This window comes from Ammospiza caudacuta, chromosome 11 (assembly GCF_027887145.1).
Source record: "Ammospiza caudacuta isolate bAmmCau1 chromosome 11, bAmmCau1.pri, whole genome shotgun sequence".
In the NCBI taxonomy this organism is placed as follows: Eukaryota; Metazoa; Chordata; class Aves; order Passeriformes; family Passerellidae; genus Ammospiza; species Ammospiza caudacuta.
The window spans coordinates 26152455-26175882 of NC_080603.1; the positions used below are offsets into that span (position 1 = coordinate 26152455).

General features: G+C 38.4%; 1 protein-coding gene across 1 annotated transcript in view; it reads left to right on the top strand.

The window, feature by feature from the left end:
- The first annotated feature begins 1910 nt into the window (after positions 1-1910).
- The window catches only part of IFT80 (intraflagellar transport 80), a 31393-nt gene continuing 9875 nt past the window's right edge, over positions 1911-23428 (top strand). Inside the window, exons 1-11 of the mRNA XM_058812262.1 lie at positions 1911-2147; positions 3523-3597; positions 4220-4443; positions 8187-8297; positions 10066-10134; positions 13524-13633; positions 13943-14032; positions 16125-16262; positions 19072-19251; positions 21158-21276; positions 22827-22901. Of these exons, the coding sequence (XP_058668245.1) occupies positions 3563-3597; positions 4220-4443; positions 8187-8297; positions 10066-10134; positions 13524-13633; positions 13943-14032; positions 16125-16262; positions 19072-19251; positions 21158-21276; positions 22827-22901 (1151 nt within the window). The 5' untranslated portion in view covers positions 1911-2147; positions 3523-3562. The remainder of the gene's footprint in view (positions 2148-3522; positions 3598-4219; positions 4444-8186; positions 8298-10065; positions 10135-13523; positions 13634-13942; positions 14033-16124; positions 16263-19071; positions 19252-21157; positions 21277-22826; positions 22902-23428) is intronic.

A 23428-nucleotide genomic window follows, 5' to 3' on the forward strand; every position in this document is an offset into this window, starting at 1 on the left:
AGAGACAGAACTCATTTTCAGGCAATTTCAGTCCATGCCCTCGTTCAGAACTGTTCCGCAATGGCTGTCGCGGACAATTACAGCCTCTCAAAGCACATTTATTTTTTTTTTTTTTCCCCCAAACTGCTCCACTCCAACAGAATTGTGCAATATAGACCTATTTACCTTCCCAACCCTTCCCCCCGGCTCGGAAGCTTCAGCAGAATGAACAAGCCGAACTACTTGACCTCAGCTTTTAAATCGCGATAAATCAGCTGCCACATCGTCTCTAACAAATTTAACAAATTCGTGCCCAGCCCCTCCCCCGAGCCAGCTCGAAGGTGTTCGGTAAAAGCATCTCTCCTGCCAAGCGCCGCTTTCCTCACGGGGACGGCGAAAAAAGAGCCCGAGACGGACAGAAAAGCTTCCTTATGAACAGCCGATTAAATGTGATAGCGACAAGCCCTGTCAGTGACAAATCTGGGGCTTTTTCAAAGCACAAGGAGCCAGACTGCACCCTTGTCACGCTCTAAGTCACAGAATCCCAGAATATTCCGAGCTGGAAAGGACCCACAGGGATCATCGAGTCCAGCTCTTTTAAACGAATCGTTAAGAGCTTTCTTGGGATTTTTCTCTCACCCTTCAAGCATCAAAGCAGCAGGCAGACCAGGGATAGAAGGGTCCCTCTCTAAGCAGATTAAAGTCGGGTCTCTCCGCTATCCAAACGCGTCCCTGAACTTCCCCGTCCTCCGCGGTCCGCGGGGCTCCCTCAGGGCACGGCGGAGCCCTTGGGCTGCACAACCCCTCGGGAAGCCGCTCCTAAGAGCCCTGAGCCGACAGCAGCCGGGACGGAGCCGCCGGGCCCCGGGCCCTCAGGGGGACCCTCAGCGGGGCAGCCCGGCCGGGAAGAGAGAGACTCTGCCGCCGCTTCTGCTCCCTCCGGGCCCGGGGGAAGTGGGGAAATGAGGCGCGGGGCAGAACCGCCGATCCCCCAGCACCTCCCGCCTTCTGCCTCAGCGCCTCCTGTCTCCTCCTCAGCATCTTCCCTTCAACGCCACTTGTCTCCCCCTTAGCACCGTCCCCTCAAAAATCCTAATCTCCACCTCAGCATCCCTTGTCTTCCCTCAACTCTCCCAGCATTTCTGTTTTCGCCATCAGCACCGTCCCCTCAGCACCCCCTGCCCGGGGCAGCCCCCTGAGGGCACCTCCTCCGCCGCAAAGCCCCCCCACCCCACCGCCCTGAGGCGAACCGCCATCGCTTCCTCCCGCCGAGCTCGTACCTGCTCGTCCCGGCGGCTCCGTGCCCCGGCGAGGCGGCGGCAGCGCGGGCAGCTCCGGCTGCTGTAGAAGCTCAGCCGCTTCCACACTCGAAAATGGCGCCGAAATGGCGAACTCGAACCGAAATTCGTTAGAAAAGCGCGGGGCAGGCTGGGACGGGAGGGGCCGGGCCCGCGGGTTTGAACGGCACCGCCGCCCCCGCCCGCCATCTTGTGTTCGTTACAGCAGGGAGGGGAAAGCGCCCAGAAATCCGCCGGGAGCGGCTTTTTCTGGGCAGACACGGGGGGGGGAGTGGGAGACATTAGGGGGTGAGGGCGGCGAGGTAACACAGCCTCGCGGCCGTGCCGGCGGAGAAAAGGGTTAATTTTAATTTTAGAAGTAGGTCAGTGGGCGGCGCTTGGTTGCTGAGTAACACGCGCTAGTTTAAAATTAATAAAAAAAATATAAAAAAAAAATTTTACTAGTGAAAAATTTTTTTAAAAATGGTGAGAGCGCGGCGATTTTGAAGCGGGTTTAATTAATTAACGGGCGGCGCCGTGGCACCTTGGGGGGGCCGGGGGCGAGCTGTGAGGTGGCGGAGGAGGAGGATGAAGAGGATGCGGTCTCGCGAGAAGTCGCCATAGCGACGGCGGCGCTTGGCGGCGGGGGGAGCGGGAGCCGCCGCTCCTGAGGCGACGGGAGCGGGACCGGGAGGCGGGATCATCCCGGGATCGAGATCCGCCGGGAGCGGCAGGCGGGATCATCCCGGGATCGGCTGGGAGCGAGATCCGCCGGGAGCGGGATCATCCCGGGAGCTGGCGGCGGGATCGCCCCGGGCTCCCCTGGGAGCGGGCTCCGCCGGGAGCGGGCTCCGGCCGCCGCTCTGCCGCTCTCTCCCGCTGCCCGCGCAGGTAAAGGCGCGCTGGGGAGGCGGCGGCCGCCGGCCCCCTCCCCTCGGCTGAGTCACCGCCGCGGTGGGCGACGGGGTCGGGAGCCGTGACCCCCGGCTGGGCGTGGGACGGGCGGATGGAGGGGCCGGAGAGCTCCGGGGGACAGCTGAGGGCAGGGCGGGGGAGCCCCGGCCCTCAGGAGGGGTTGGATGATCGCTTCTCGGTAAAATGCAAACGGAGGGAACAGCGGGTGTTGGCGCGGGCGGTGCTGGCCGAGGCTGCCCCGAGGGTTTGGTGTCTCCTCCGTGCCCCGCGTTCCGCCGGCTGCTTTTCCTTCTCGGCATTCCCCCATCGTGCTGTGGCGTTCCTTCCCTTTCCCGCTCTGCCCCCATCCCTTCCCGCTGCCTTCCCCATCCCGCCCGCTGGTTTTCCTTCCCTCTGGCATTCCTTCCCTGCGCTGCCCCCATCCCGCTCTGCTCCGCCGTTCCCGATCCCCATCTCCGGGCCAGCAGCTCCGGCTGGGAAAGGCAGGAGGCGTCAGGCGCTTTGGCTTCTCCGAGTCCCCACAATTCCTGCTTAGAATTCCTGCTTATTGCCACATCTCTCCTAAAACTCCTGCTTGATTCCTTGGGACGGAGGGAATACGTGTTATTACTAGAAGTGCACCAGTTAATAAGAGTAGAAAGTATTGGAGAAAAATGATAAATATTGTACACGTAACTTCAAAGATAAGTGACCGCCCGGGAGCTTGCAGAGTGTGCCCATAGCTGACTTGCTGTGCAGACCTCTGTCGGGCTGAAAGAAAATCTTTTAGATAAACAATTAATAAACACCAAGACCGAGACAAGATCAGAAGTCTCTCCTCGTCCTTTGAAGCGTCGGCTCTTCAAGGCCATCCCTGGGCCTTTCCAGGCCACCTAGACAGCACACAAAACTTACAGGCTGGCAGTGCTGGATGTACCTGGTGATGGCCCAGGCGGGCGTTCAGCCTTTCAGCAGCACATACAGAGCCATTAAAATGCTTTAAAATTATAATAAAGTTCTGGGATTTGGAAGGAAAATACCAGGTTTTCTCTTCCTGGCTGTGTGTCAGCACAGGGGATCTCCAGTGCTCCCACCTCTGATGTTTCAGGCTTGATCTTAAAGGTCTTTTCCAACATTAAGGAATCACTGTTCATTTTTTCTTCAAGTTGTCCTTATTCAGTTGGATAATGTGAAAACAGAATTCTCTTTAAACTCAGGTATTTCTTGGTGCCTCTTTTCCCCCAGTAGTGATGTAAAATTACTTCAGACCTTTTAATTTTAGTGTTAGTGTCTTCCTCTTGAATTTTGGCTGCTTGTGTATATTATGCTCATTATCCATACTTATATATGTATTTGTTTTCTTTTATTGCAGTTATAACACATGGTTTTAATGCTCCATCTGAACAACTGAGATGAGGCTGAAGACTTCCCTTTTAAAGGAGCCAAAACATATCCTTTGTCACAGAAAAAAAGCATGGAACATCATGTTCATTCTGAATGGACTCTTCCAGAAAATATTTTTTTGTTGTTGAAATTTCAGTAAAATATTTGTAAATTGCAGATGCCTTTTTTTTCCTGTTTTTCCTTTGTTCCCCTTATCATTGACTGCAGCCTTTAAGGACAATGTTTTAAGAGACACTGCACACTTACATATGATAAATATGTACTTATAATAATAAACACTTACATATGGTGTAAATAAACCAACACTTTTGAATGAAAGTTGGGTGTTTTGCATTGTATTTTGCACTAAGACCCTTCACTAACCCAACATTTTAGCCAGGTTTCCATAACTTTACATCATGATAAGAATTTGATTTTTATGAAATATTTTCATTTTACGAAATGAAAATTTGCTTCGTTGGACTTCATTTTTACCAGCTCTTCTTGGCACATAAGAGCAAAAAAATGAAGAACGAAGATTTTTTTTTTTTTTTTTTAGTATTAAACGTTCCACACGATGTTATCAAAATAATCTTCCTGTATTGTCCCTTCAGCTCTAAGGAGTTGAGATGGGGTATTGGATTGTTTCTGGTGGTTAAACTTTTCAGGTTCCTTAACTGAATTTCACATAAGGACTTGGTGAGCTGCGTGGGCTGGACCACAGCTGATGAGCTGTTCTCCTGCAGCGATGACCACCAGGTGATGAAGTGGAACCCCGTGAGCAGCGAGACCGCGCGGGTGCTGAAGCTGCCACATGAGGTTTATCCCTTGGACCTGCACTGGTTTCCCAGAGCCATCGGTGGCAAGAAGCAACCCCAGGCTGAGAGCTTTGTTCTCACCACCTCTGATGGTAAGGCAACTTAAAATATTTCTAATAATAAAAATAATAAATTTTAAAAATATTCATAATACTGATTGTTTCGTACCATTGAGTGCTCGTGTCAGTCAAGTACAAGGCATTATTTGGGGAGCAAGAAGCTTTGGGGATTGCTTGGGATTTTTTCCCTTCTCCCCAAAAGGATTTTACCCTTGGAGGTTTTATTCCCCTTCTCCCCAAAAGGATTTTTCCCTTGGAGGTTTTATTCCCCTTCTCCCCAAAAGGATTTTTCCCTTGGAGGTTTTATTCCCCTTCTCCCCAAAAGGATTTTACCCTTGGGGTTTTTATTCCCCTTCTCCCCTAAAGGATTTTACCCTTGGAGGTTTTATTCCCCTTCTCCCCAAAAGGATTTTACCCTTGGAGGTTTTATTCCCCTTCTCCCCAAAAGGATTTTTCCCTTGGAGGTTTTATTCCCCTTCTCCCCTAAAGGATTTTACCCTTGGAGGTTTTATTCCCCTTCTCCCCAAAAGGATTTTACCCTTGGGGTTTTTATTCCCCTTCTCCCCAAAAGGATTTTTCCCTTGGAGGTTTTATTCCCCTTCTCCCCAAAAGGATTTTACCCTTGGGGTTTTTATTCCCCTTCTCCCCAAAAGGATTTTACCCTTGGAGGTTTTATTCCCCTTCTCCCCAAAAGGATTTTTCCCTTGGAGGTTTTATTCCCCTTCTCCCCAAAAGGATTTTACCCTTGGAGGTTTTATTCCCCTTCTCCCCAAAAGGATTTTACCCTTGGAGGTTTTATTCCCCTTCTCCCCAAAAGGATTTTACCCTTGGGGTTTTTATTCCCCTTCTCCCCAAAAGGATTTTTCCCTTGGAGGTTTTATTCCCCTTCTCCCCAAAAGGATTTTGCCCCCAGCCAGATTTTTCTTCCTGCAGGAGTTTTCCTGCCCCAGCTTACTCCTGCAGTTTTCCTGCAGCAGCCAAGTCCCCTGTGTGATAAGGATTCCTGCAAACTTGCTGAATCCAATGGAAAAGCAGCATAATGTCTTTACAATTCCTAGTTGAACTGCAGATGTTTGAAATGAGAGCAAATGTAAATTTAGTCCCCTTGGGTTTTCTTCTGAAATGCATCTCTTGGGGGATATTGTTCTTTTATTTCCTACTGACATTGGTCTTGTTGCTATTTTTTAACAAAAATGAAGAATATTTTTGGCTTTAACCTTCAAATTAAGGACAAATCATAAGTGATTCAACCTTTATAATTTTATTTTTTTCTTGACAATTTTATATTAGGTCAGCATTTAAGAGTCCATGGAAGTTAATGAACAAAACATCCATGTTTTATATTCTGTGTTTGGATAGGCTGGGAGTCTCCCACTGGAAATTCCTTCAAAACTGGGGAGTCATTTTCAAGTTGAGGACAGTTCTGTCTTCAGTACTTAATAAAAATAAAGGACCAGAGATTAAGCTGAATCCCTTCTACCTACACCAGGCATTTGGCTAAAATTTCCTCTTTTTTGTGTACTCAGTTGTAATTTGAAAGTCTCTGTTGCCTCAGTAGAACAGAAATCCATGGAAATGGAGAAACCTCCCCCTGGGAATGCCATGGAAAAAGCTTTTGGCCTGCAGCAATTGTGAATTCCCCTGCTGGAAAAGCCAAGAAGTTGCAGAATTAAAGCTGCTGTCCCTGCAAACTTGGTCTCCCTTGTTCTGCAGAAGGATGAGGATACAGTTTTAAGTGATGATCACATTTTTTCCAGAGGAATTCTGGAAAGTTGATCGTGCTTTTACATGTAACCATGTTCTTCCCTGCTCAGCTACAATTTCCTCTGTTTCCCTCTTTGGAAGGGGCCTTGTGAGAGAAGTAGGAGCTTGTGGAGTGGGAGAGGATGCAAAAGATTGGGAAAATAGTGGAGTTTTCCCTGGATAACAGGATTTTATCTGATACTTTGACATTGCCCTTTTTCCTGATATTCTGACTTCACCAAATCCTTCAGTTCCTTCCCAGCTGCTTGAGCTTCCTCTGGAATTTCATCTGTTATGAGCTGAGGAATTGCTCACAGAAATATTCAGGGGTTCTGCTTGGATCAGTGGGAGCTGTTTCAATGTATAAAATCAATATATAAAATTTATATCCTGAAAAAAGTGATGGCTCTGAAGAGCTCAGCCCCTTCATGCCAGTCCTGGAGGTGATGGCATGGGAATATTCCTGCTCCTGGGAGATTGGGAATATGGGAATATTCCTGCTCCTGGGAGATTGGGAATATTCCTGCTCCTGGGAGATTGGGAATATGGGAATATTCCTGTTCCTGGGAGATTGGGAGTATGGGAATATTCCTGCTCCTGGGACATTGGGAGTATGGGAATATTCCTGCTCCTGGGAGATTGGGAATATTCCTGCTCCTGGGAGATTGGGAATATGGGAATATTCCTGCTCCTGGGAGATTTGGGAGTATGGGAATATTCCTGCTCCTGGGAGATTGGGAATATGGGAATATTCCTGCTCCTGGGAGATTTGGAATATGGGAATATTCCTGTTCCTGGGAGATTTGGAATATGGGAATATTCCTGCTCCTGGGAGATTGGGAATATGGGAATATTCCTGTTCCTGGGAGATTGGGAATATGGGAATATTCCTGTTCCTGGGAGATTTGGAATATGGGAATATTCCTGCTCCTGGGAGATTGGGAATATTCCTGCTCCTGGGAGATTGGGAATATGGGAATATTCCTGCTCCTGGGAGATTGGGAATATGGGAATATTCCTGCTCCTGGGAGATTGGGTTTAAGGATGCTCCAGTGAAAAAGGTCCTGGATGCAGGTGGAGCAAAGACACTGCATGGGAAAAGGTGCAGAAAATAAAATATATATTTCTCAGAAAATAAAAGTTGTTTTCAGCGAAAAAGCAGAAAAGGCCATTTTGGCAATTGACTTGGAGGAATTAACATTGAATTCCTCTAAATCCAGCTCTTGCTTACGTATGAAACATGAAAATGTCAGACCTGAGAGGTGTTCTATGCAATAAGTGATACATCCATGAGATAAATTTTATTTTATAATTACAGAAGAATGGAATGCATGAAATGAACACCTTGGTAGTGTTGGAGGGGATTTGGAGCAGCCTGGGCTGTGAAAGGTGTCCCTGCCATTGGGATTTCAGGTCCCTCCTAACCCAAACCAGTCTGGGATTCCATAACAAACTGTTCACATAAACTGATTTATCCAAACCATAGTTTTTTATCAGTGGTAGAAGTCTTTTCCCTGGAAATCTTGCACTGGCAGAGATGTGGCTGGATGCTTGTGCCAAAAGTTCTGGTCACTCAGGAGCTCCCTTGCAGTGGTTCAGTCTGGCAGCTTAGATCAAATAATACTAAAAATAATTTGATTTTAAAGTACTTAATTTCAATTACTGGGCTGCTTATTTTTCCAAGCTCTCCATTGTCTGCTCTTTGCTCCAGTTTAAATTTGATCTTCCTGGGTTTAAGCAGCATCCCTTATTTGGGAAGAAAAACTTCCTGATCCTTCTGTTGAAGTCATTACAAACTTTGGGGTTGGCTGCTGTGGAATTCCATCCCAGAATTATTCCATGGGAGCAGGAATAATTCTGATTTGAGCTGTGAAAAACAACTGGAAGTGCTCTTTGTGTTGCTGCTTTCTTGGTTTGTCTGTGTGCTTTCCACAGGGGGTACCAGCACTGCTGTAATAATATAGAATGTAATTAATAATGGAATAATAATTACATAATTCTGTAAATTCTATTAACTTTTTTATTTATTTTAGGGAAATTCCACTTGATTTCCAAGCTAGGAAGAGTGGAGAAAAGTGTCGAAGCCCATTGTGGAGCTGTCCTTGCAGGAAGGTGGAATTATGAGGGAACAGCCCTGGTTACAGGTGAGCATTCCTAAATTAATAAAGTGCTTTGAAAACTTAAATAATAATCTGCTTTTTTTTTGGTCTTACTTATCACAGAGGTTGTTATCACCTTTTTACTAGGAGTTCATTTTGCACTATTAATGTATTTTAGCTTAGTGTTGTCCATTTTAATTAATAGATGTAGTAAAAATATTTCTCTTTTTCATTTAAATCATCCAATTACTTGAAAGTAAATGTTTTAATATCAGAGTGCTCAGATGGTTTTGTGGCTGTTCTGAACTTCAGAAAGGAGAATATTTGATTTCTTTCTTTTCTGTCTGTTGCAAGAAGAAGTTGCTAAATTGGTCCATTTTATATCCCTGCACATTTGGGGTTTTTTAGCCAAAAAGGCTCATTGATCTTGAATATTCCTGTGCTTTATTCCTTAACTATCAGTAATTATTACCTACAGCTTGTTTATATTAGTGATAGAGGAGTGAGCCCACAATTTCTTCATCTCTACACCATTTTTTTGTCCCAGATCTTTTATTAATGAGTTGCTTTTGGTGGTTTTTGTCCCAGATTGTGTCTGGGTTTGGGGGAGCTGCTGCAATGCCTGTGCTGGGCTCCTTGCTGGGTTTGTGGTGTGTCAGCCTCCTGCTGATGGAGCACAGCTGATCCCTCTGGCCACAAGAACTGCAGATCATTCTGGATTTTTTCCAAAATTAATTTTGGAAATAATAATTTTCCAGACTCTGAAATGCTGCTTCAATGAACTCTGTCTGGCCTGTTCCTCTGAAATCCCAGAGGGATGGAAATATTGCTCTTTTTAAAGACGGCTTTGCCTCAGGAACTTCTCCAAAGACAAAGTCAAAATTGTCTTTTGAATCCCTTTTTTTTATGAGGCTGCATGACACTGACACTTTTTGGGGAGTGTGGGAATTCATCACCACTTCCAGTTTATTCTGAGGAGATCAACTCCTCTTCTACCACAGCTGTACTTGGAGGAAGACTAAATAAATCATTGCTACTGCACCACTTCAGATATTTTTATGGTTGTATTTTAACAGCATCAAATGTGCACAAATAAGATTTTTAATTTTGAGTGGGCTTTTTAAACATTTTTAAAACATTTAAAACAACACTGGCCAGATATAAAAACCTGAAATGTGGCAAATAAATCATATTTGAATGGAAGAATCCATTAATTTCTTTTTCCTCATTAATTGCATCTGGGAGGCCTAAACTGAAGCATTTTAAAAATGACACCACACCAGGAATTGTGTGCTGTAAAACAGCCCTAAGTGTGCTGTGTAGTGTTTAGCAATGAATTCTTCAATAAATAAACTGAGTTATTTGGTAACACACAGTTATGGTAGAAAATTGAAGCCATCCAGAGTTATCTTCATTTATCAGCTGTGAAATCTCCAGTTGAATCCATCCAATATGCTCCTGCTCCCCTGGGCCTTCTCACACTCCTCTAAGCAGCTCGTGGGCCATTGAAGGAATCAGAAATACAGAATTTGGGGAGCTTAAATAATGGTGGATTTTCCCTTGCTAGGACCAGCTTCAGAAAAGAGTTTGGGGATTTTCAGGGAAGGAGGATTTCTTGATAATAACCAAAGAAACATCTTCAATATTTTTCCTTCCTATACTTCCTATTATATGATTGGAAGATTAAACAAAAGGAATTCACCTGTAAGAAAAGCTGGGTTTATTTTAACTCCAGTGTTTCCTGAGCAAATACAAATACATTTGTTAGAGTGAATATTGCATGGCATTTGCTGATTTCTGTGCTCGTTTGCAGTTGGGGAAGATGGCCAAGTGAAAATCTGGTCTAAAAGTGGAATGCTGAGATCCACCTTGGCCCAGCAAGGTGAGTTCTCTGCTATGAGCTCCAGCAGAACTTGTTCTGAAATATATTTAAATAACAGACCCTGAATATGGCAGGGATGGTTTCTTCAAGGGTGTTAAAGCCTTAATTAAAATTAAATATAAATCAGAGTTGCATTTCAATAAGATTTTTTGAAAGTAATTTCATTTTTCAAATTCAAAGTGCTGCAATATTTTTAGGCAGCAGTCTCATCCCACGCTGAGGATTTGGGGCCATTGCAGTGAAGATCCTCAGCTCAATTTTGTTTTTCAGACTTCATAGATGGAGCCTGTGTGACCCTGTGACATTTTTGAAGAAACCACATGCACCTGGGCTTGGGGTAAATGTCAGGGCCCTTATCTCAGTCTGAAACAAATGATCTGAATGCTTTCAACCTGGGGAAGGCACTTTAACCACAGCACTGAATAGAAAATGCATTGCAGTTCTTTTAAGGAAGTTCTTGTGCTCATGCAATGTTTGTCAGGTAAAAAGATAAACCAACTGAACTACAATTTAAACAAAATATTCAAACCAAAGCACATATTCGTTAGCATTTCTCAGTTTATGTTGTCAGGTTTCTTATGCATTATTTTGCCTATTTGGGGTTTGAAAAAGCATATCAGGTGAGTTGCATGCTGTTGTTTCAAACATGAATTTTCATTGGTTTCTACAGGTTTCTGGTGCAGTACAAAAGCACACTTGAGTTCCCATGGAGTAACTGTCACCTTGTGTTTGTGTTTTCAACTTCAAATCCTGTGAGGCCCTGAAATCTTTAAATTCAGGGTCAGAGCCCCACAGTCGCAGTGGTAACATGGCCATACCTGGGTCAGGGCAGGATTCTGCAGGAATGGTGCATTATGTTCAACCAAATGAATTTTCCAATCATTTTCCCTTCCTTTATTATAATGAGAACTGAAAAAATCCCCACTGCCAACATTCCTTTGCCCCATTCCACTCTTTGTGTTGGAAATAAATGTTCAGGCTGGATTTTGGGGTGATGATCCACGTGCCTGTTCTGTCTTTGGCCTTAAATTCCCTTAAATTCTTCCTTTTATTCCTCCTTCTCCTTACACTGAAATGTTGGGTTTGGGCTTCCACTGATCCATTTGGATGAGGAAACCTTTTTGCCTTGGATTTCTTAGGGATCTCACAAGATTCTCATGGAATCCTGGAATGGTTTGGATTGGAAGGACCTGAAATCCCATCCCTGTATCCCAAACCTGTCTGGGACATTTCCAGGGATCCTGGGGCAGCCACAGCTGCTCTGGGAATTCCATCCCAGCCCTCCCAGGGAGGAATTCATTCCTGATACCTCTATTCTTTAGGAATATTCTTTCAGAAACACCCTCCCTAGATCTAAAATCATTTAAATTAATGTTTCTCCTCCTGTGACAATCCCAAATCCCACAAAACTCTTGCAATTACCAACTCTGCTGTGGGATAAACCAGACCTTCCTTCCTCAAATCCCAATTTTCTGCCTTTTTTTGCCAGAATATTCCTGTTTCTGCTGCAGTGGGACTGCTCCTCTGGGTTTGCAGGGTGTTGGCAGCATTTTCCCAAGGCAGCCCTTGTTAAGTGCAGGAGGAAATGAGTTAACTCAGCTCCTGCTGTTAAGCCCTGGAAATTGTGGTTAAGTCCTCAGCCATCATAAAAAAGGCAAACATTTGGTTTAAATAGAAAACTCTTCTGATTGTTAGATCAGCATTAGGAAAGGACAAAAAAAAAAAAAAGGAGTTTATTTAGAATTTCTGCTCCAGCTGGGGACAGAATTTATGGCATTTTCACCAGGAATTGCCAGGAGGAAAACAGCCAGAGCCACATTTATTTAATGTATGTTGTGTTTCTGGGACTTGTCTGCTCTGAGGGTTGACAAGTTTAAAAAGTCTGCCATAATAATTCTGGATTTTTAAGGAATAAAATTCCCTGAAAGAAAATCTATGAAATACAGAAATCTTCAGGAGCAATGACACCAGGTCTCAGTTTGGAGGGTGAATATTTGGGAACTCAAATGGAGTTTAACCATAATAAATCAGCTTTTTTCACAGGGAAAAGTGGGGAGATACTGGATGATTTCAGGGCAGCTCAATCACTTAATTATCTCAATCTCATCAAAATATTCCTGAGTCATTTTTAGAGATAGAATTTAATATGCCAAAATTGTCACCGAGAGTTTTATCCTCTAAGAGCATTTTAAGCCTTTTGGGGTTTTTTATTACCCTAAAGTTACATTAAAAATGGTTTATTTGAACAATTTTAATTCAGTTGCTCAGTTTAATACTTGGAGAAGCTTTTTGCTTAACTTTCTTAGTTTTATTTCAAGGAATCAAGTAGCAAAGTCCTTTGATTTTTCTTCAGAGACAAATCTTGTCAAATAATATGGAAAATATTTGCATGGTTGGCAAGTCTGACTTTTTAAAATTCTTATTTTTTCCCTGGATGTTTTTCCATGTGTAATTTTTGCTTTATTCTGTTTTCAAAAAATCTAATTTGAAAACTGGAACATGATTTTAAAATGGAACAGTCAGCTTTATTCCAGACTTTCAGTCTAAGAAAGTTTCAGTTAATTGGGAAAAATCTGTCCAGCCTGTGGCCACTTGGATTTATTGTCATTTATTTTGGAAGTTACTATGAATGGGATGTTTGTGCAGCAAAACAAAAATCTGTGTTAATTATGGTACCCAGAAATCTAAAAAAGAACAATTGAGTTGCAACACAAAACTTTTCCCACCCATTTTTGTGTCCAGCCTCATAATTTGGGCTGAAAAGATTGATTTTCTGATGTCTCTTGGTGAGTATTATTTTGATTTTCTGTATTTCTGGAGTGACAGTTGGGAGTAAAATTGTATCAGAGGATAAAATCTGAATAAATCAGTGAATAAAATCTGTATTTATCTGAATATAAATACAAAATGCAGCTATTTCCTGTTGTTTTTCTGGACTTGAAACCTTTCACTTGTAAAAGTTTTGGGAATTGTTAATGTGTAAATGGCAATAGATAAAGGGGCTTGAGAAATGTGTAAAGTACATTTATATAATGCAGTATTATCTACATAGATATTTATATAATATAAATTTATTTTATGCAGTAATTATGTATTGTATTTTATGTATTTAAATATATCTATTTATATATTATATATAATCATATATTTTATTTATTATGCTCTGTTCTATTTTATGCAGTAATTATGTATTATATTTTATGTACTTAAATATGTCTATTTATATATTATATATAATTATATATTTTATTTATTATGCTCTGTTGTATCTTACCATCAATATTATTTATTTTTATTATTATATATAATATATACCATCAATATTATTTATTTTTATTATTATATATAATATATATATATTTAAAATCGATTTTTTTCCATGCCCACAGCAACTCCAGTGTACTCAGTGTCCTGGGCCCCTGACTCTGACAAAGTTCTCTACACCTCAGGGCAGCAGCTGATTATTAAACCCCTCCAGCCAAATGCCAAAGTTCTGCAGGTACCATTCATAATCTGATTCATTAATAAGATTTATTTACAGAAACAAGTACACAGCAGCCTTTCCCTTTTGTCTTGTTGAATTTGAATTTTTTGGATTAAAAATTTTAATGGATTTTTAGATGAAGGATTTTAATGCAGATTTTTGTGCTTTGATTCTGCCTCGTTCAGGCTTTATTTAATTTCCTTTTCTGCTAAATCATAAAATTGTTAAGATTGGAAAAAACCTCCGAGATCATCAAGTCCAACAAGTGATGAATATTAAAAATAGGAGTTGTCACAATTGTGGAAGTGATTTTTTCCCTTTCAGTGGAAAGCCCACGATGGTTTGATTTTGAAAACTGACTGGAATTCAGTGAATGATCTGATCCTGTCTGCAGGGGAGGATTGCAGGTACAAGGTGAGCTCTGCTTCATTTTAACTCCCTGACTAAAAACTTATTAGAGATCCTGAAATTTCTGAATTTTACCCTGGAAGCCCAAAATGAAATGAGAAATCATCAATCACACTTTTCAAGAAAAAAATTTATTATTTATAAATACACCTCACTCTGTAGTAAGATAAAATTACAATTTTTTTTAATACTGCAGAATAAAAATTGCTAAAATGGGGGTGAAACAAAAAGAAAAATATGTAGAAGTATAGAAGTGATTATCTGAATTAATAGAAGCTGACATATCAAATTAAAAGAGATAAAACTGCTGTTTTCTACTACAGGGACAGTGAATCCCTCAGTAAAATATATTTTATAATATATTATTATATTAATCTATTAATACATTTTAAAGTATATTAATATATATATTATTTGGATGTAGGAAATATAATCTGCATCCAAAACACAAAGCACCTTTTGAGTATCTTCCCTTAAATAAAAACTGATTTTTAAATGTGTCATGTGTTGGTTCTGTCATCTAATTCTGTAATGGCTGTGGTAGAAAATATACAATTAAGAAATTTTAAAAATTCAATAAATTATTACATTGTTTTGTGGATTGATTTCCATTTTAAAAATCTCTGTATTTGGAAATTTGCAGGTTCTTTTATAGACTTGGAGCAATTTACAGGAAATAAAACTCAGGGGTGCAAAATATTTTATAGAGAATATTTTATCCAGAATTATGTGACGTTTACCATGGCAAAAAGCAAGTCTGTTGCATTAAATAAACCAGTATGAATTAAATAATTATATATACATGTGTGTTGTGTATATATATTTATTTGTATTTATATTTGTATTTATAGTTACACATAATTGACTTGGGCAATTATTTCTAAAATTTTTATGTCATGAGGGAAAATTATACTTCTGGAATAATAAAAGTACAAGAAGTGTATTTATAAAATATGAGTGAGGAATAATATAGGTGATTTTTAAAGTTACACTGGAAACATGAGGGGAAATTACACTTCTGCAGTAAGAAAAATATCAAAAATATATATAAACCAAAACTGAACTGTAATATAGGTGATTTTTCAAATTACACTAAAACATGAGGGAAAATTATATTTCTGGAATAGGAAAAATACAAAATATATATATATATAAACAAAAAGGGGGATTTATATTAAAATATATATATTCTTGATATATAAATATATATAAATCTCATACAGGTGATTTTTCAAGTTACACTGAAAACATGAGGGGAAATTACATTTCTGGAGTAACAACAATACAAAAAATATCTATATAAAACAAAAGAAATATATATATTATTTATATATATTTATGTATTTTTTATATCTTTATATATATATATAAAATACAGGTGATTTTTCACATTACACTGAAAACATGAGGGCAAATTACATTTCTGGAGTAACAACAATACAAAAAATATCTATATAAAACAAAAATATATATATTATTTATATATATTTATGTATTTTTTTATATCTTTATATATATATAAAATACAGGTGATTTTTCACATTACACTGAAAACATGAGGGGAAATTACATTTCTGGAGTAACAGCAATACAAAAAATATCTATATAAAACAAAAGAAATATATAATTTATATATATTTATGTATTTTTTTATAACTTTATATATATATAAAATACAGGTGATTTTTCACATTACACTGAAAACATGAGGGCAAATTACATTTCTGGAGTAACAACAATACAAAAAATATCTATATAAAACAAAAGCAAGACATATTAAATACCAATATTATTTATATATTTTTTTTTACACACACACACATATGTATATATAATATTATATATATATATATATACAGACATATAATACGGGTGATTTTTTCAAGTTTCCCTGAAAACATGAGGGGAAGTTACACCTCTGCAGTAACAAAAATGCAAAAAAAAAAAAAAAAAAAATATATATATATATATAAACCAAGAATGAACTGTAATATAGCAATTTTTCCAATTCCACTAAAACATGAGGGGGATTTATTTTTCTGGAATGATGCCAGTGCACCCAGAGTGTGCCGTGGATGGAATTGGGGTTTTGCTGCAGGTTTGGGACAGGTTTGGCCGTGTCCTGTACAGTTCCCAGCCCCACGAGAACCCCATCACTGCCATTGCCTGGGCTCTGGATGGAGAATTGTTTGCTGTGGGATCCTTCAACACTCTACGGCTCTGTGATAAAACTGGGGTGAGTACAGCTCTGCTAATTTATTTTAGATAGATTAAAAAAATTAATATAATAAAAATATTTTAAATATTTTAAATTTTTAATTATTTTTTTAATTATTTAAAAATACTTTCCAGAGTAAAACTCAGCAAATTTATTTTATATATATGAAAAAAAAAATCAATATAATAAAAATAGAAATTTCCAGAGTAAAACTCTGGAAATTGTCCAAATTTATTGATAATACAGCAAATATTCCTCAGGATATCAGTGTACAGGTAGGTGTTTTATTAGCAAAAGCTGCTTGTGATTGCCAGCACCTTTTTGCTGACCAGAATATTTTATTTTTAATAATATTTAGCTTTTTGGGACATGAAATTTTTACCTGAAAATCACAGAGTTCACAAGCATCTCTTATGGTCATTACTAATCATAAATTGCTATTTTTTAACAATAAAAAGAAGAGTATAACAATAACCTGATAGAAAAGGATGTGGAAGAACCATTTATTATTATATTTTATTGTATTTTAACCACTTTTATTATTTAATCTTTTTTTCCCTTGAAGGTTTGCCCCTGAATCATTATTTTTATAGGGTTTTTTGCAGCTTTTTCTCCAATTAAAATCAATTTAATGCAGCTTCACCTCCCTTCACTGGGAGCACAGATTGTCCTCATTGTCTTTGGCTTTCCTGTGGTTCTGAACATTTTTGCTCAGATTTTTTGCAGCAAACTTTGATTATTTGTGACTTTCTTTGTCCTGCTTTCTTGTTGTATTTATTGCTCTTTTCTGGGAAAAAATTACTGTGGTGTTTTGGGTGTGTTCAGTCAAACCATGAATTTGAAATGTGAATTTCAAATAATTTAAATTCATGAAGAGGAACCTTTAAAGATTATTTGAGAAAAGGTATAAGGTTAAAGGTATGAGGTTATAATAATAGGTTATAAGGTGGTAATAAGGTTATAAAAGGTAGAAGGTTTTAAATTAAAGATTATTTGAGGAAAGGTATAAGGATAAATCTGAATTTTCCTATTTCACCTTCTGTACTGATTCTGATTTCACTGATTTTCACTGACAGTGTATAAATAGAATTTAATTACAAATTAGTAAGTAAAATTTAAATGCAATTATCTAGAAGGAAAAGTACTAAATGCAGTTTTCTTTTGCAAAGTGTCAATTTGCTGATTTAAAAATGATTTATTTTGATATCCACAGATCTGTAATTGAATTTACTGTTAAGTCTGGCTCAGACTCCTGCAAGCTAAAAAACAATGTTTTAATCAGCAATTAATACTGAACAGGTCATTGGGGATTTTGATGGAGACAGGCTTATTTCTTGTAGAAAATTAAGATTCTTTTACCTGAGATGATGACTATTATTATTATTATTATTATTATTATTATTATTATTACTATTACTACTATTACTATTACTATTACTATTACTATTATGGGTTTATTAAGACTTTATTATTTTTTTTAATTTTTATTTTATCTGATTTTATTAAGAGTTTATTGTTTATTTTTTAGCATTATTTTTTACCTGAGTTTATTATTTATTAAGAGTTTATTACTCATCTCTTAAGCACAAATGAGCAGTAGCTGCAGCCAGCTGCTCTGTGTATTTTGCACTCAGTGCTCTTTATTCTCATTTTTCCTACCTCCCTGGCATGTCAGGCAGCTTCGTAGTAAAGAGCAAAGTTACACATTTAATATTAATATTTTAATTGTATTTCTTCAATTAAAAATCATGAAAAGAAATTATGTATTCATATATAAAATAAATTATTATGGTTGTCCTATAGGCAAGTTGTGTTCCCAAGGCCTGGGGAGTGTAGAGGGATCAGTGATAAAAAATAATAAAAATGAAGCACTGGTCAAATTAATCATTTTAATTAGCAAATAAGAGCATCCTATTTATATTTAAATAATGTTAAATATATTTTTTCATCTCCTGCTGTTGGATATATTCCTGCATCTTCTGCTGTGCCCCTTTTGGGATAATTTTCATGTGCCCAAAAGTCAATCCAATGTTTACATTTAACTTCAGGCACATGATTTTTATTGATTTCCTCTGTAAGACTTCAAATATATTCGAATATTCAGGTAGTTCTCCAATTACTACAAAATTACTTCTCCTTATCCTCCTGCATTATTACTACTCATTAACAATATTCTGTTACATAGAGGAAATAACAGATTTGCTTCTTGTTCTAAAATCTGCTTGAATATCTTCCTGAAATTCCCAAAAAAAGATTATTTAATTCTTATTTGTCATCCACTTTCAGGGAACCAGCTCTTTGGAGATTCAGGATGATTCCTGTTTCTGATATACAGGAAATTTTTTAAAATGTCTTCATCTGGAAATTCTAATTTTTGGCATTTTATTTAATAAGGATCTAAACTTCAGGGGAGTCTCATGGATAAGGCTCAGGGAATTAGGAATTAAGGTATTTGCTGGAGGAAATTTTTAATTAATCCTTCATTTGGACAGTAACAGAGTGGAGAAAATGTAATTATTTCTTTAACACCTTAATTTTATGTAGTGATTGCCTGGATTTATGAATGAGAACACACTTGGAATAAATCATGAGTAGAAAACTGATACCTGACATACTCCCAACATTGTGACTTCTTAATTTCTGCTTTACCTGCTGCTTTTCCTTTTATTTATTTCCCAAATTGACTTTAACATCCAATCCCAACTCAACAAAAACTCCATTTATTGTCGCTGCTTGAAAAATCCCAACCCTGCAAATGTATTCCTGATAAGAAATAATTTCTAAAATCACAGAGTAACTGAAATTCTGATTTTTTTCTTGTTTTTAGTGGTCTTATGCCCTGGAGAAGCCCAACACTGGCAGCATTTTTGCCATTTCGTGGTCCATCGATGGCACCCAGCTGGCAGGAGCCTGTGGGAATGGCCAGGTCATCTTTGCCCACGTGCTGGAGCAGCACTGGGAGTGGCAGAACTTCCAAATCACCTTGATTAAGAGGAGAACCATGAAGGTAAAATCCACCTCCAAATCACCTTAATTCACAGAACCATGAAGGTAAAATCCACCTCCAAATCACCTTAGTTCAGAGAACCATGAAGGTAAAATCCACCTCCAAATCACCTTAGTTCAGAGAACCATGAAGGTAAAATCCACCTCCAAATCACCTTAGTTCAGAGAAGAACCATGAAGGTAAAATCCACTTCCACAATACCTTAATTCAGAGAATTATGAAGGTAAAATCCACTTCCAAATTGCCTTAATTCAGAGAACTATGGAGGTAAAATCCACTTCCAAATCACCTCAATGAAGGAAGAACCATGAAGGTAAAATCCACTTCCAAATTGCCTTAATTCAGAGAACCATGAAGGTAAAATCCACCTCCAAATCGCCTTAATTCAGAGAACCATGAAGGTAAAATCCACCTCCAAAATACCTGAATTAAGAGAAGAACCATGAAGGTAAAATCCCCTCAGAGCTGGGCAACCCCATCACAAAGCTCATTCCAGGCAAAATGGGAATTTTGGATTGGATTTGTGTTCCCAGACATTGACTCACAAGGTTTTTTCTCTGGGATTATCAAGATTTCCATCCTTCCACAGTTTCCAAATTACACATTTGGGGCTTTTCAGCATCAAGTTCCTAAACTCCTAATGAGACCCTTTAATGGTTTTTTTTGTTTTGATGCTGGGTTTGGAGTTGGGAAGAGTTGGAGCAGCAGCAGGGCTGGATTTGGGGTCGGGGCCGTGGGTGGGTGCTGTGAGTCAGTGTCTGGGAACACACAGCACAAATCAGCCCAAAATTCCCAATTTTTCCCCTCATTCCCAGACATCGAGTCGTTCCAGATGTGCTTGGGAATGATCTCCATGGGATTTGAATTCTCTTCTTGAGTATGCAAAGACTGAGGAAGTGAAGCTAACCCTGACTCATTTTTAATTTTCATTCCTTTACGCTGATTTTATTCCTATATAGTATGTAGGAAAATCCTACAAAATCCTACCAAAAACTTGCAGATGGATTTTTTTTCCTGAGTATTACAATGGCAAAGTTAATTAGTGATGCTGTGGTGGTGGCAATTAGCATATCTTTGGAAATGGTTTCCAGGCTCTTGCAATAATTGAGGTCAGTCCATGTTCTGGAGTTGGTGCATAATGGAAACATCAGAAGGAAGTTACCACCCTCAGAATGGTGACATCTTCAAAAAAAACCCAAACCCCACCAAAAAAACAGGAAACTTTTTTTGTTTAAGGCCCCCCGTGGATTTTTAGCTCCCTAAAATCTCTGAGCTTAAAAATCTCTGTTAATTTGAGGCAAACTCTGATTTTCTTGAGCAGATTTTTAGCAGAATAACAAAACCACAGCCTGCTCACCCAGCCTGTCTCCTGGATTTCCTGTGCTTCCAGCTGTGGAATCATAAAACTTCCAGAGCTCTGCAGCATCTTCATCGCAATCCTGGACATTGCTGGATTGTTTGGATGAAGTGTTTATTTAAATAACACACATTTAAATTTATTTAAATAACAGTGTAATAAACATTGGCGTGTTCATTTCAAATACTCAATTTATCAACAGCTGAACAATCTGAAAATGGGAATTTTTAAATTAAAAATATATAAAATAAAAAATGTAAATTAAAAATATAACCAAAGTCAAAATTTAAAAAAAATAATTAAATTATCTATTTAATTAACTAAACCTTACACCATTATAAAAAAATACTTTAAAATAAACATATAAATATATAAATTAATTATAATTCTATTTATACCTTATCTACTTTAATATGTCCAACAAATTTAACAAAACAATCAAAGCAATATTCAGAGTTCAAGCACTCCTCCATCTCAAATTATTTTCTCGGCAGGAATATTTGATGAATGAATTAGAATTTCAGCATTTTGTTTCTTTCCTGTGCTCAGGTGCACAATGTCATCAACGACGCCGTGGATCTGCTGGAATTCCGGGACAGGGTCATTAAAGCCTCCCTGAATTATGGATATTTGGTGGTCTCCACTTGCCTGCAGTGCTACGTGTTCTCGTGAGTAATGCAAACTCCTCTTCCTCACTTCCTGTGCAAAAGGGGCAGCTGTAGGTTTCATTTTTCTCTTTGCTCATTTACGTCCTGGTGATTTATGTTCGGCCGGAGATAGCTCAAGGTTTTCTGGCTGTTTAGGTTTGTAAGGTTTTCTGTGCTGTTTAGGTGGCCTGGAAAGGCCCAGGGAGAGCCGACGCTTCAAAGGACGAGGAGAGACTTCTGATCTTGTCTCGGTCTTGGTGTTTATTAATTGTTTATCTAAAAGATTTTCTTTCAGCCCGACAGAGGTCTGCACAGCAAGTCAGCCATGGGCACACTGCTGAAGCCCCCGGGGCGGTCACTTATCTTTATACCCGAAGTTACGTGTACAATATTTATCATTTCTCCCCAATACCTTCTACCCTTATTAACCGGTGCACTTTTAGTAATGACCAATCCCAAAGTGCCACCACCACCACAGAAGATGGAGGCCAAGAAGAAGAAGAAGAAGGACAGGACACGCCCCAATTCCTCCATCTTACTTCTTTAGACCCCCCTGTACCAAAATCCTAAACCCTGTGTTTTACACTTTAACTAACTTATCCCTTCACCATTCACCCAGTGAAACCTTCCCAGTCCTCATACAGGTCTCATCTCCTGTGTAGGATCAAAGTCCAGCCACCAGACACTTCTGGCAACATTCCAGGATTCCCGAGCCCCCCAAGGGTGGTCTCGGCCTCTCTGCACCTCCATCCTGAGGTGCTGAGATCCCACAGGCAGCAACTTCATTGGAAGCACAAGAATTCATTTATTTTTAATTGTTTTTTTTTTAATTTTACTTTTAATTAATTGATATATTCAATGGAATTTCTGCGCGGTGAATGCTAGTGCAGATTGTGGTAAAAGAGTCAGAAATATTTCAAATATTTTGGAAATAAAATAAAAATAAAATAAAATATATAAGCATAGTTTTGCTAAGTTTTGCTTGCAGTGTTACATATTTTCATGAGTAAAGCAAATTCTCCTTCCTCACGTTGTTTGGAAAAGAGTGGCAGAAACTTGATTGGAAACAGGAGAATTAATTTTATTTATTTATTTATTTATTTATTTATTTATTTTTAAATGTTATTTTTAATTAATTGAAATATTCAATGGAATATCTGCTCAGTGAATGCTAATGCAGATCACTGTAAAAAGAGTCAGAAAGATTTAAAATATTTTAGAAATAAAATAATCCATATAAATGTAATTTTGCTAATTTTTCCCTGCTGTGTTTTATATTTTCGTGATTAAAGCAAATTTGTCTTCTTCACATTGTTTGGAAAAGTGGCAGCAAATTTATTGGAAGCACAAGAATTAATTTATTTTTAATTTTTTAAATTTATTTTAAATTGATTGAAATATTCAGTGGAATATCTGCTCATTGAATGCTAGTGCAGGTCATGGTAAAAGAGTCCGAAATATTTAAAACATTTTAGAAATAAAATAATCCATTTATACATAATTTTGCTAATTTTTCCTTGCAATGTTCCATATTTTTATATATTTTAATGCTGATTTTTTTATCTTTGCAGGACAAGGAACTGGAACACTCCATTGATTTTTGACCTGAAGGAGGGAACCGTGAGTTTGATTCTCCAAGCAGAAAGGTACCTGGCTTCTTAAAAGGCTCATTATGGGCAGAATGTAACTATTAAATAAATAAAGCTAATTATTTATTATATGTATAAAAATAAATATATTTATTTGTTACGTTATCTCTATTCAGAATAAATATGTGTATTATATTCAGAATAAATTTATTTATTATATGTGTGTATATATATATATGTGTGTGTATGTGTGTATATATATATATATATATATATGTATAATATATATATATAAATGAACAAAATAAGCTCAAATTGAAATATCAGAAATAAACAAAAATTGCCCAGGTAAAATAATGAATATTTGACTGATAAGTATTTCTCCTGGAAAAAATAATGCATTAAAACCAAACTTTTCCATACAGAACTTCCAGAATATCTTGAAAATGTAAAGCTCAGGAATGATGGAAGCTGGAAGAACAGTTACAGGACATTAAACAATGACTTTCCCATTGTGGAAAATACCATTTTTTATATTATTACTGATTTACTTCTTTGTTTTGGTTTTTTTTTTTTTTTTTCTT